General features: G+C 42.3%; 1 protein-coding gene across 1 annotated transcript in view; it reads right to left on the reverse strand.

Moving 5' to 3' along the window:
• The window catches only part of TDRD5 (tudor domain containing 5), a 45969-nt gene that overhangs the window by 15143 nt on the left and 16837 nt on the right, over nucleotides 1-13989 (reverse strand). The window contains exons 7-11 of the mRNA XM_060774443.2: nucleotides 11687-11840; nucleotides 10257-10408; nucleotides 6352-6572; nucleotides 4222-4434; nucleotides 3488-3554 (exon numbers count right to left, since the gene is read on the reverse strand). Of these exons, the coding sequence (XP_060630426.2) occupies nucleotides 3488-3554; nucleotides 4222-4434; nucleotides 6352-6572; nucleotides 10257-10408; nucleotides 11687-11840 (807 nt within the window). The remainder of the gene's footprint in view (nucleotides 1-3487; nucleotides 3555-4221; nucleotides 4435-6351; nucleotides 6573-10256; nucleotides 10409-11686; nucleotides 11841-13989) is intronic.

The following is a 13989-nucleotide window of genomic DNA, read 5'->3' on the forward strand; positions in this document are numbered from 1 at the left end:
CCAGAAAGATACCATGGTCAATGGTATCAAAGGCCACTGAGAGATTTAGAAGTACCAACAGGACACACTCCCTCTGTCGGTGTTGAGATGGAGATCATCCACTAAGGTGCCCATAGCAATCTCAACACCGTATCCTGCTCTGAATGCCGTGTTACTAATCCTCTAGAGTTCCAAGAGGTACTTGTGTGGTGGTAGGCCTGCCCACCTTTCCCAGTGATATAAATCGGCAGGTGCTGCCACAGTCAAAGTTCCAGTGCCTCACATAGCAGTAGTGAAACGAAGACTGGCATGATATTGTGAGTAGGGATGGTGAAGTTGTGTGATTCAGAGATGACTACTCAAAGAACCACATTTACAGGTAAGCAACCTTTCCTTCTTCATGGTCTCTGTGAATCTCACAAATGGGAGACTGGTAAATTGAGACACCTAGTGGTGGGTAAGAAACATGCCTGACGCATAAGAAGTTCAAAAATAGAGAAATTTGCCACAGCATAACACTTAAGGAATGATAACACTAGTACATTTTCTGACAGATTCACTAGAAAGTCAAAAACATCAAGATGTTAGCACTGAAGCAGGTTGAATACAGATGAGATTTTAAAACTTATTTAATGTTTAAACTGTCGTGTTATCTATTTATTGTGTTGTCATCAGTTTTATAATTTATTAGATGTATTTGTGGTGTGATGATTATGCTTATTTTTATGCTTTGTAATGTTTCTGTTACATGTTTGTTTGCCATTTTGAGTCCTGATTGGGAGAAAAGTGGGATAGAAATAAATAGATAATCATAATAACTGAATACTTCATCTTGAGAGGAAGTCCTGAAAGGCTTGCCACTTGTAGATATGGGATTTTTAGTGGCTGACTTGTATAGTGCGTCAATAATCCGAAATACAGGTGGAGAAACCGACAACGGGGTCAGGAGCAATGCTGTGCAGTGAAATTTGTTCACGCTGGAGTAATGAACCATTCTGTTTTGCAGTGCAAGAAGGTTTGACCATTATCAAAGCTTTTAGCTGTTGGAATATCAGGAGAAGAGTGGAAAATCTAGTCTGCATGAGACACCATGGAGTGAAGAGGATTGTTCTTACCTGATCCCAGAAAATCTTGTGAAAAATCTTGGTTCTCATGGGGAGTGGAGTAAAGGCATAAAGCAAGGGGCTGGTCCAACTGAACATGAATACATGAAAATGAGATTGGTGAGATAAAAAGGTCTATTCATGGCTCAAATTTATTGGGATGATGCCTCCATTCATGACATGCATGGGGGGGGGGGGTCCTGCTTAACTCACCTGTCAAGATGTTGAATTTGCAAGGAAAGTGAATAGTGAAAGGACTGAACCCTTGAAGGATACTTCAAGCCCACAATGTGAGAGAAAGGGTCGGAAGACTGAGTGTCCCCTATCTGTTCATGTAATATATCACAATTTGTATCTGGTGACCTTACACCAGGGGTTTGAAAGACTTTAGGGCTTTGAACATTGCCAGAAATTCAAGGTAACTGATATGGTGCTTCTTCTCTGACACAGACCACTTCTCCAGAACCATCATGCCCCTATACTGTACACCCCAACCTTCAAGGGAAGTGTCCACTGTTATCAATATCAACAGGTTGGGCTGACTGAATGGCATGCTGACACATATTGGGTATTGTACTGTCCACCAATGAAGTGAGCCTATGACTGGTCTTGGGATCATGAGCAATTCGTTTTTATGGTCTTGATAAGGTCTTTAAAAAGTTGAGAAGCAAAGATAAGAGTGGCTACATCCAGAAACAGATGAACAGGGTCATTGAAATCATGGACACCATGTATCAAAGAAGACCTTGAATGTCCCAAGCCTAAAGTCATTTGAGTTGCATGGCCATGACTGCAAACCCTAACCTTCTGAACTGATCCTCCTGAAGGTGGCTGTCTGGTAGTTAGAATCAAGGTCACTCCTATGAAGTTTATTTTTTGAATAGGTAGAAGCTATAACTTTGCCTCATTGACTTTAAGTTCAAGATCGTCGAGAAAACTATGAACATAATTGATATTTTGCAACAGCTGTGTTCTTCACTGTGTTACCATGAGCCAATCATGGGAAGGAAGCAGGAAGTCCTTCTAGAGAAAACAGGCCACCACTACCGCCATACGCATGGAAAAAGTTCTTGATGTTGAAGTTAGAAGTTAGTACTATGCCTCTTGGTATGGAGGATAGAGCATGATTGAACATCCTTGAAGACAAGATCCTCAACAGGGATAGCAATTTACTTCACCTACAATTTGAATGCACCAGCCAGTCTCGACATTTGGTTAGCAAAATATCTCATGTTATCTGTAAGGGAGAGGGGAATGAGCTCAGCAACCAGAGGGCTGGGGGAACTACACCCATTGCATCCAAGGATGATGTCAAAGAGGCAATGGCTGAAACCAGGAAGGCCTAGGTGTGCTCCTCTTCTGGAATTTAGCTGAACAGAGAAGATGGATATGTCTCGATATAGGTCCCTTGTTTTTATTAATGCTTAGAGATATGTCATTCATATAGTTGCCATAAATCAAGGTTGGCTCGATGGTAATTAACAACAACATATGGTGAGATATTACACTTTGATAAAAAAAAAACTTTATTGCTGCATCTCTTTGCAGTCTACTTGATAATTAACACATAGAGGAACATTATCATCTTAAACACTAACTCAGCCTTTTATCCAGTAGGAAATATTATTTCATTTGTTGAAAATTGGGTGTTTACAGATGCCAGCTCTAAATAGGCATCTGTAAACACATACGTTTCCAAAGATTAATATCCTTGGGCATTGCTAAATCTAGCAACATCTATTATATATTTATGAATATCCAGAATGGACATCCATTGCAATCAACATAGGAAATATATCTGTTTAGCATAACCTAGTTGTTTCTTTTACCAGCAATATAATAATAATAATAATAATAATAATAATAATCCTTTATTTGTACACCACTACCATCTCCCAAAGGCCTCGGTGCGGCTTACAAGAGGCCGAGCCCAAATACAACAATAAAACAGCAGCAACAACAACTCAAAAAACAAAGCAATAACAATTAACAACACCCTATGATGCAATTAAAAACAATGGCCGGGCCAATCATAACAATTAAAATTAAAAATGCTGGGCATGACAAGGTGGGGTGTTTGGAGGGGGATGGGCATGCAGATATCCTGAATCTCTGATAAAGTGCTTTGGGACATAGTGCTAGGAGATTCCTTATTCTGGAAAGGCACACTGGAACAGCCACGTTTTCAAGCTCCTCCTAAAGATTGCTAGCGATGGGGCCTGCCTGATGTCTTTAGGGAGAGAGTTCCAGAGTCGAGGGGCCACCACTGAGAAAGTCCTATCCCTCATCCCCACCAATCGCGCTTGTGATGCAGGTGGGATCATGAGCAGGGCCTCTCCAGATGAACAAAGAGATCATATGTGAGATAATAAAAACAAACACTACAAAATGAGTAATATACATACCTTAGTGGGTTTCACCCAGGCTAAGGAACAAGGGATAGCTTGAGCAGGAAGCTTTGCATAGCAGTCCCTGTAATATGAAACAATAAAATTGGCTGATTAATACCTGTCTACCTCAGTAACCTTGGACTGAATGCAGATGTTCTATGTTGGTCCATTTAATAAATAATAATAATAATAATAATAATAATAATAATAATAATCTTTATTTATACCCCGCCACCATCTCCCCCAACGAGGACTCGGAGCGGTTTACATGGGGCCAAGCCCAAACTACAAATTACAATACAAGAAGTTCAAATTGCAATAAAATTGACAACATAACATTAAAGTATAAAACATCAAAGCATATAAACAATATACACAGAACACAGAGACCAAACATAATGACAGAGGGCGGGCTGCATGTACATAAAATAATTTAAAAACTCAGGGTGAGATAAAGGGGCAGAACAATTTGTAGGGGAGAACTCATAGAGAGAAGGAAATAAACAAACCTTCGAACATTTGATGTTCCAAAAATAAGCTAAAATGATTCTTGCCATTACCTCTCCCTTGCAATACACCATAAATAACTCTTATCCCAGTGTTCTCAACCTGTGGGTACCGAGATGTTTTGGCTTTTAAAAATTCTAACAGCTGGTAAACTGGCTGGGATTATATGTTATATGACATTATATGTTATGTCGTTATATATGACTAGTCATTAATGGAAAGGTAACATCCAACTTACTCACTTGAGAAATCTTAGGGAAGATTTCTGTACTATATCCATATTTCCAAAGTCTGGATAAAATGCTTCCACTTGCTGGTCGTCAATCATTCGATGAATGATAGCTCGGTACCACCACTTGCCTTTCCTATTCCTTACACAACAAAGTTGGCCAGGCCGGATCAAAGCTTCAGATATGATGTAACGATCAATTACACTTTTAGAAGAATAACAACTTCTGAAAAACAGAATTCCGAGATGTCTCTAAATAGTAGGCATGGGTAGGTACAGTCGTTATCTTCTTAAATCATTATTTTGGAAAAAATTACCTTTTGAAGCGACATCGATGCGCTTTAGCAAACCGGAAGTGTATTTGCCCTTTCGAAGCCGCTGTCGCCATCTTTCTTACAACTTCAGGAAGTGGATCGTAAATGAGTCAACAGGTATTTGCATGCTGAGGCGCTTGGGTGGGTCCACACTGTGTCCAGCGAATGAGGAGACACCATATGTGGAGGGGTGGGGTTTCTGCAGGGCAGCCATTGCCCTTTAAAAGGGGCCGTGTGTGCCTCGTGGCTTCAGTGAGACGGGACACGAAGGGGAGAGGAGGGGGTCTGCTGCTGCTCTGCTTTTATTTTATTTTTTATTTATTAACTGGGCCACACAGCCAGCAGGGGTGGGAACAGGGAAAGACAGAGACACTAGGGTTTACATTTTAAATCTATTTTTATTCTTTGTTTTTATTTTATTTTATATTTTATTTTTATTTATTATTTATTTTTCTTGGGGAAAACAAAATAAAGCTAAAAAAAACCACTGCCTGTGGGTTTTGGAAACTATAAATGGGGCATAACATAAATGAAGCCCCATTTATAAATAAAACCCCATTTATTTTTAAATATTTTTATTTTATTTTATTTTTTACTTTATTTTTATTTATTAACTGGGCCAGTAGTATTGCCTATGGGTCTGCCACTGTTAGCCACGCAGCCAGCAGGGGTAGGAACAAGGAAAGACAGAGACACTAGGGTTTACTTTTTAAATCTATTTTTATTCTTTGTTTTTATTTTTTTTTCTTGGGGAAAACAAAATAAAGCTAAAAACCTTAGCTAACGTTAGTGTTCTCCTTTCTGTGTGTCTCCACTTCTGGTTTATCTGCATTGCATTTCCTTATTTCCTTCTTTGTTTGTTTGGGAAACAAACTACCAACTGGGCCTGTAGTACCTGGCGTTTGTAATCATCAATCAACTTTATCTACCTCATCCTCTATTCATATCTCGTGCCTGCCACGCTACAATCAAAATCTCAATCATAACAACAATCAAACCAATGACTTAAGGCACATCCAAAAATAAAAAAAGAAACCCAAATCAGTCGGGGCATTGCGTTTATTTGAGAACTGCTACATCAATTTTGTTCTCAATCCCCTATTCCCTAATCCCAGTTTCTTCCCTTATCCTATCTTCATTCTGCTGAATAAATAAAAAGGTAATTTTCAGGATTGGAATGAACATGACTCCAAAACCAAGATAATGGATGCAGGCTTTGTGAGTCTTATGTAGAATTCCACAAGATTTCATCTCATTATTAGTATTGATTTTTCAGCCAACCTGACAGGCATGTAGCCAGGGGGGGGGGCTCGGGGGGCTTCAGCCCCCCCCCCGAAATTCTCATGGTGGTTCGCGAAAAGGCCTTACTGGTGCCTTATTTAAACTGTTATGTTTATTAATATCATGATTTGATCACCATTCTCAATATATCCCATATATATGGGGGTATTGGGGTAATGATACAAAAGGTTTGCTAGGCTAGACCCTCTTTCACTCAGACTCAGCCCCCCCCGAAACTCAGCCCCCCCCCGAAACCCCCCCCCCCCCGAAATTTTTTTAGCCCCCCCCGAAACGAAATCCTGGCTACGGGCCTGCAACCTGAACATGACTTCCCATTTTTCACCTTTAATTCCTTTTGTTTTAGTCCATTATCTATATTATCGAATACATGGCAATCTTATAATCTACAGTTTTGAACAAACATGAACATATCACAAAAATATAAACACAAAAACCAATCACATTCTTCGTCTCCTTACAAGACTATAAAATACATGTGCAAACTCTGGATCGCCACTGCCCGATATAACCGACTAAGTATTCCTCACCTCATCTCAATCATCATGTCTTCTAGTTTATCAGATGTTTCTGCACTGTAGATTCGGACATAGAATTGTGAAGGCGACACAATATATTCCACAAATACTCCCATCAAAGTGCCGTTATCAAGCTCAGGAAGGCTAAAGAGACTTCTGTCTTGGGCAGCATCGGGTGGAATTTCATTTTCCACAATCTCCTGCATAATGCCAGGAATCTCCATATCTAAGTACTATAAGGGGAAAATAACAAAACTGCTGATTTATGCAGGATCCACAATGTACTACCATGGTTATTAAATATTAGTGACCGAAGACCAATTTATTTATTTTCAGCACTGCAACTTTGGGATTAATCCATTTTAATACAACTAACACAGCACCGAATACACATGTTCTTCTGAGCAATGTAAGGATTATACAGTGCCACGCAAGACACAAACCACCACACCTTCACCTGTCCCTAATTCTGTCAAAATGGGTAAATGAAATCTCAGGAAAGACTTGAAACAATAGGACTTCTCCCTATCCCATCTTCTTCAGTTGCTTAGATCTATAAGACGAGGAAAGACGATGTCATGAAGACATAATTTTTTTAAAGGAAGATATTCCTCCCCTCCCAGATTCTCCAAACATCCAATAATTTCAAATATACAGTTATGTAAATTTTGTGAACAGGGAGAACTGCGTAAAATAAAATTAAAAGACTATAAAGGGGGCTGAAAAAGTCATTATTATTATTATTATTATTATTATTATTATTATTATTATTTCAAACATTTATATTCCATCCTTCTCAACCCGAGGGGGACTCAGGGCGGAGCACAACATATAAATGGCAAATATTTAATGCCGAAACATACTAGACTATACACATACAAAAGCATTAAAATCACTTATCTTGACGTTAAAACTGTCTCAACAACCATATCGAATTTGTTTGGCATACTAAGGGGTCCTATTGCTGACACATTGCACAATCCCAAAGGCTCAGTCCCACAGCCACGTTTTTATCATCCTTCTAAAGGACAAGAGGGAGGGGGCCGACCTGATCTCATTAGGAAGGGAGTTCCATAGCTGAGGGGCAATCACTGAGAGGGCCCTGTGTCTCGTTCCCGCCAAACGTGCCTGTAATGGTGGCAGGACCGAGAGCAGGGCCTCCCCCGAAGATCTTAATCTCCGCAGTGGTTCATAGGGGGAGATGTGTTCGGACAGGTAAATTGGGCCGGGGCCGTTAAGGGTTTTATAGGCCAAAGCCAGCACTTTGAATTGATCCTGGTAGCAAACTGGCAGCCAGTGTAGCTGCCATAACATGGGAGTTGTGTGCTCCCTGTACGCCGCTCCAGTTATTAACCTTGCTGCCTCTCGCTGGATTATTTGAAACTTCCAAGCAGTCTTCAAAGGCAACCCCACATAGATGGCATTGTAGTAATCTAACCTAGATGTGACGAAAGCATGGACCACTGTGGCCAAGTCGGACTTCCCAAGGTACGGGCACAACTGGCGCAAAAGTTTTAATTGTGCAAAAGCCCTCATAGCCACCGCTACAACCTGAGATTCCAGGCTCTGTGATGAGTCCAGGAGAACTCCCAAGCTGCGTACCTGTGCCTTCAAGGGGAGTGTAACCCCATCCAGCACAGGCTGTAACCCTACACCCTGTTCGGCCTTGCGACTGACTAGGAGGACCTCAGTCTTGTCTGGATTCAACTTCAATTTGCTCGCCCTCATCCAGATCATCACAGCTGCCAGGCACCGGTTCAGAACTTCGAAATCCTCCTTAGCATCTAGTGGAAATGAGTGACAGAGTTGGACATTATCTGCGTACAGATGGCATCGGACTCCAAAACTCCAGATGATCTCACCCAACGGCTTCATGTAGATGTTAAACAACATGGGGGACAATACTGAGCCCTGCGGGACCCTACGGGATAATGGCTGTGGGGCCGAGCAGTAGTCCCCCAGCAACACCTTCTGGGAACGGCCCTCCAGGAAGGACTGGAGCCACTGCAGAACAGTATCTCCAAGACCCATCCACGCAAGGCGCCCCAGTATAAAAAGGTGACAACATACAAATGGCAAAACAGTATCTTTAACTATATTGGCAAGTAACACCATGGAGGTAGGAATCATGAATCACAACTCACAGCATTCCTCAACATGGACTAAGACACCTTGGAGTTGCAGTCCTACAGTATTTAGAGAACTGCATAAATTCCACTATGAACACCATAATGGTCACCAAGTTTAATACTTCTTTAGAGGAAACAGCTTAAAAAACAGTTCAACACAGGCATAGGCAAACCCAGGCCCACAAGCCAGACGCAGCCCTTTGGGCTCTTCTTCCCAGCTCCTATCTGCTTCAACCTCCAATTCAGTATGCGGACACACTGGCTCGCCACGTCCCCAGACTGAGAGTAGGCTCGAGGAGAGCACTCGGTGGCAGCGTGCTTGTCTCCCTCTTCTGGCCCCAGGAAAGGCGGGCCACTGCCTTCCTTGAGCCCAGAAAAGAGCTGGGGAGAGAAAATTATTTATTTATTTATTTACTGTATTTGTATACCGCCTTTCTCAGCCTATCGGCGACTCAAGGCGGTTTCCAACAAAACAGTATACACACTATCATAGAACATTTTAAAACATTTCAATTACATAAACCACAACAATAAAAACAACATCATTAGCATCTCCTTATTGTCAAGCATTGTCCAGTTCCATCGTCAATCGTCCATTCCTATATCATTTATCCATATCCGTTACTCTGTGTTTGAGAATGCTTGCTCAAACAGTCATGTTTTGACTTGCTTCCGAAACGTGAGGAGGGAGGGAGCAGATCTAATCTCTCTAGGGAGGGCGTTCCATAGCTGGGGGGCCACCACTGGGAAGGCCTTTTCTTGTCCCCGCCAAACGTACCTGAGAAGAAGGCGGGACCGAGAGCAGTGCCTCCCCGGACGATCTCAAGGTTCTTGATGGTTCATAAGGAGAGATACGTTCAGACAGGTAAGTTGGGCCAGAACCGTTTAGGGCTTTATAGGCCAAGACCAGCACTTTGAATTGGGCCCGGTAGCAAACCAGCAACCAGTGGAGTTGACGCAACAGGGGAGTTGTATGCTCCCTGAGAGCCGCTCCTGTTAGCAATCTGGCTGCCATTCGTTGGACTAATTGAAGCTTCTGGACTGTCTTCAAAGGCAACCCCACATAGAGCGCATTGCAGTAGTCTATACGGGATGTAACAACACCGTGTACTACTGTGGCCAAGTCAGACTTCCCAAGGTATGGGCACATCTGGCGCACAAGCTTTAATTGTGCAAATGCTCCCCTGGTCACCGCCGAAACCTGAGGTTCCAGGCTCAGCAATGAGTCCAGAATCACACCCAAGCTGCGAACCTGCATTTTCAGGGGGAGTGTAACCCCCATCCAACACACTGTTGCCAAGTGTGCTCACTGGAGACAGACCTGTTCCTTCCGTCTCCTGGCCCCAGACCCTCCGAGGCCCCAATGCTGCCCTTCCACCACGGCCCCGTTATCTAAGGTGTCAAAGCTATTTTGGTGATAGGATTCAGCACCGTGGGTATCTTTTTAAGTCTCTAACCCACTGAAATGGGGGCCACCAGCCCATACTGACTGAAATATTCTACAAGTCTGGTTTTGGTAGAATAATTGTCTTGAAAAGTTAGTATCAAATGGAGTAAAGCTAAGAAATCACCATATAGAGAATCCTTAGAAGTACATGAACTGTAAGGGGAAAACTGCGGCAGGTGGTTTTCATGCACAAAGGCAGGGGAAAAGAAAAAAGAAAGGGATAAAAACCTCACATACACAGAAAGCTAAGTAACTGCACCACACTAAAAAAAACTTAATAAAATGGTTACATTATCTCCTCAATCTTACTTATCACAATATTATTTGGAATGGCATCCTACCGGTGTCGCCATCTTTGTAACCACATTGAACTTAGTTACTGGATTTTCAGTATCCTCAAAAGAAAAATCCCAACAAGGCAGCCTGTGTTCATCAGAAGTGTCCTCATGCACTAATGAACCAGACTGATCAGTCTTGACATTTTGTTTTTCATCTGTAAAAACAATATATGCTTGTATTAGAAAACAGTGATGCAAAAGGTATATTTGAAAGTCAGTACTTTCACTTAACATGAAATTAAGTTTATACTCAGTAACACTACAAGAGGGTTATAGGACCAAGCCATGCATAGTACATGTCAGATCTTCAAAATACTATTTAGCTGATTTTCTGCAGACCCCCCCCCCCCCCCATCTATTACAGAATGTTGTGGGTATACAGCTAATTAACAGTTTGTCATGGACCAATTTTCAGCAGAAAATCAACACAGGGCACTGATCAGGATAAAAATTTATTCCAGATTTGGGACCAACTACCTTTACTCTCGCTACCTTGCCAACACTTCTAAACTTTCTGAATACATGGATAGGAGAATGATATTAGTGGTCAGAGGTGGTTGGCCTCCTGAGGTACAATTGTTATCCCTCCCTTCACAGAATGACTCTTGAATTATCCATAGATCATATCAAAACACGTCAACCTGGGAATCACAACCAGACACAGTGAAGACATCTGCCCTTGCACTATGCTACTCTGCTGCTGAGTTTGTATGCCCAGTGTGGAACACATCTCACCATGCTAAAACAGTGGATGTGGCTCATGCCACATTATCACAGGGTGTCTGCGCCCTACACCACTGGAGAAATTACACTGGTTAGCCGGTATTGCACCACCTGGCATCCGCCAGGAAGTACCAGCCAATAGTGAAAGGACCAAGGCAGTGACATCGCCAGCTCATCCCCTGTTTCGATATCAGCCAGCACATCAACGACTTAAATCAAGAAATAGTTTTCTAAGATCTACAGAGACATTCGGTGGAACACCTCAGCAAGTGAGAGTCCAAAAGTGGCAGGCTCAAATCCAGAATCTCAATCAATGGCTGATACCAAATGAGTGACTCCCCACTGGGCACACAGAAAACTGGGCGACTTGGAAGGCGATGTCACTGCCTTGGTCCTTTCACTATTGGCTGGTACTTCCTGGCGGATGTCAGGTGGTGCAATATCGGCTAAACAGTGTAATTTCTCCAGTGGTGTAGGGCGCAGACACCCCGTGATAATGTGGCATGAGCCACATCCACTGTTTTAGCATGGTGAGATGTGTTCCACTGAAGGCACTGAACATACTGCGCTCTGGCACCACGAGATGCAGAGCCAACCTGAAGAAATGGGGCTACAAAGTGGAATCCACGACATGTGAGTGTGGAGAAGAGCAAACTACAGACCACGTGCTACTTGCTCTTCCTGCAAGAACTTGTCGTATCCCCACATACCATCTTTTAACCACTGTGAATCAACACCGAAGATGAGCCAGTCTTGTTCCCCTTCTTTGCATTCAATATGGAGAACATCACTAAGTGCACCGATTAGCTCCATAAGGTTTAAGAAACCCAGCTTTTTTACTGGCAATGCTTCTTTAAAATGTGCCTAGGTGAAAGAAAATAAAGTTAAAGGAACATACAGAATTTCCCCCTTGGTTTGGCTTTCCACTGCTATACTAATAGTGCAGTAACAGACTGAGCACATTCACTATCTGGAGGAGGAGAAATATGGCTGCTGTATCACCCCATTTCTCCTGCTACTTCTTCCCTCGCCGCCACTTCTGTCTGGCCTATCTACTCCGAAAGTCCATATAAAGAACAGCTCAGTCAGGCTGGCGTATTTTCTCAGTGAAAATGTTCCAGCCCCTTAATGTAGGGAGGGTATTCTGAATAGACAGGTAGACAAAGGATAGCAATGGTGGAGTCTTGAGGGAGGGAGTCAAGGTGGGACAGTAACAGCTGGCAACAGCACAAAAAACAGAGCACAGGGAAAGGTCATCTAGAGTAGAACAGCTTAAAATAACTGGCACCCCATGCCTGAGTGGGCAGCAAATGGAGGTCAGTAGTAATAATATAAATATTAATAATTTCTAAGCCGCTTTATCTCTCTAAAGAGTCCCAAAGCAGCTAACGGTAAAGACAATGTAATACAATTGAAAATGGAAAAAACATACAAACAGAGAAGTTACAATGCTTAGTTAAAAGCAATAAAACCATTAAACAAATCTGTTAAAATACATAAAACACAGCATCCCTTGGCTTGCTCTTAAAAACTCGCCTGAATAAAAAACATTTATCCTCCCACCAAAACTACAGCAGGGAAGGGACCATTCTGGCTTCAATGGATAGGGAGCTCTGGAGCTGAGGGCCAGCCACTGAGAAGAAAAGTCCACTCTCTCATTTCCACCAACGGAGCTTGTGATGGGGGGTGGGACCAAGAGAAGGGCCTCTCCTGGGGATCTCAGAGCCTGGCTAGGTTCATATAAGGAGATGAAACCAGCTGAATAGCTTTACATGAGGATAAAATATTAGATACTTTTGTTAATAAGCTCTCCAAAAAGGGAATGTTTTTGATTGTTGATAAAACTGGCATACTGCATACATTCTTGTATGTTGAAAAAGAAGGAATCAAGAATTAGATTATATCCTGTTGACGCTCAGGGACGCTCTTGTTACATCCCGAATAGATTACTGCAACGCACTCTATGTGGAGTTGCCTTTGAAGACTGTTCAGAAACTTCAATTAGTCCAACGGGCGGCAGCCAGATTACTCACCAGAGCATCATACAGGGAACATACCAGTGGAGCTGTTATGTCAGCTCCACTGGCTGCCGATCCAGTTCCAAGCATAATTCAAAGTGCTGGTTTGACCTACAAAACCCTATACGGCTCCGGCCCAGCGTACCTGTCCGAATGTATCTCCTTCTACGTCTCGCCTCAGAGTTTAAGATCTTCTGGGGAGGCCCTGCTCTCGGCCCCACCTCTATCACAAGTGAGGTTGGTGGGGACAAGGAGCAGGGCCTTCTTGGTGGTAGCCCCTCGCCTGTGGAATTCGCTTCCCGGGGAAATTAGATAATTGAAGGTCAAAACCACAATTGTGAGTTTCCAATGCTTTGCAATTTCTAGATGTTCTACTGTCAAGAGAACTGAATTTAAATCTCATATTAAGTCATATAGGCATCATGTTCATTTAGACTTTTATGTGAGTAAACAAACAATTATCTATGATAGAATGCAATCTCATCTATTGCTTTTATGGATTAATCTTAAACAAATATTGAATAAACTTTACATGCTATGGCATGTAGGCACATGCCATAGCATCCTAGCCATAGCTTATCACTATCAGTATTTAGGGCTGAACGTCATGGCCTCCAAGTTATCAGGAATAAGCAAATCTGGAAGTTCTCACTTTTTCTTCCTGTATGAGAAGCATGCTGCACAGTATCCTAATACTGTGGCTATAATTTAGCTCTGTCAACTCCAGGGCTTTCCTCAAGCATAACTCAGATCTATAGCTGTAACTTTCAAGTTCGGTGGGCTTATCTTTTACAGCTGATATTTCCATTCCTGAGACTGTTGTTTGCTTGTTTGTTTTATTATGTTCAGTGCTCTATTTGCGAGCCATTGTACTGGAATCTATCTTAGATGGCCAGGCTGAAATGTCTTTATCCAGAGGGAAATCACCTCTGTGACTGCAAGCTTTGTTTCATTTTTCATGGCCATATGTGATGGATTGTTTGGTGCTAGTTTTC

Source organism: Anolis sagrei, chromosome 4, assembly GCF_037176765.1.
Source record: "Anolis sagrei isolate rAnoSag1 chromosome 4, rAnoSag1.mat, whole genome shotgun sequence".
Lineage (NCBI taxonomy): Eukaryota > Metazoa > Chordata > Lepidosauria > Squamata > Dactyloidae > Anolis > Anolis sagrei.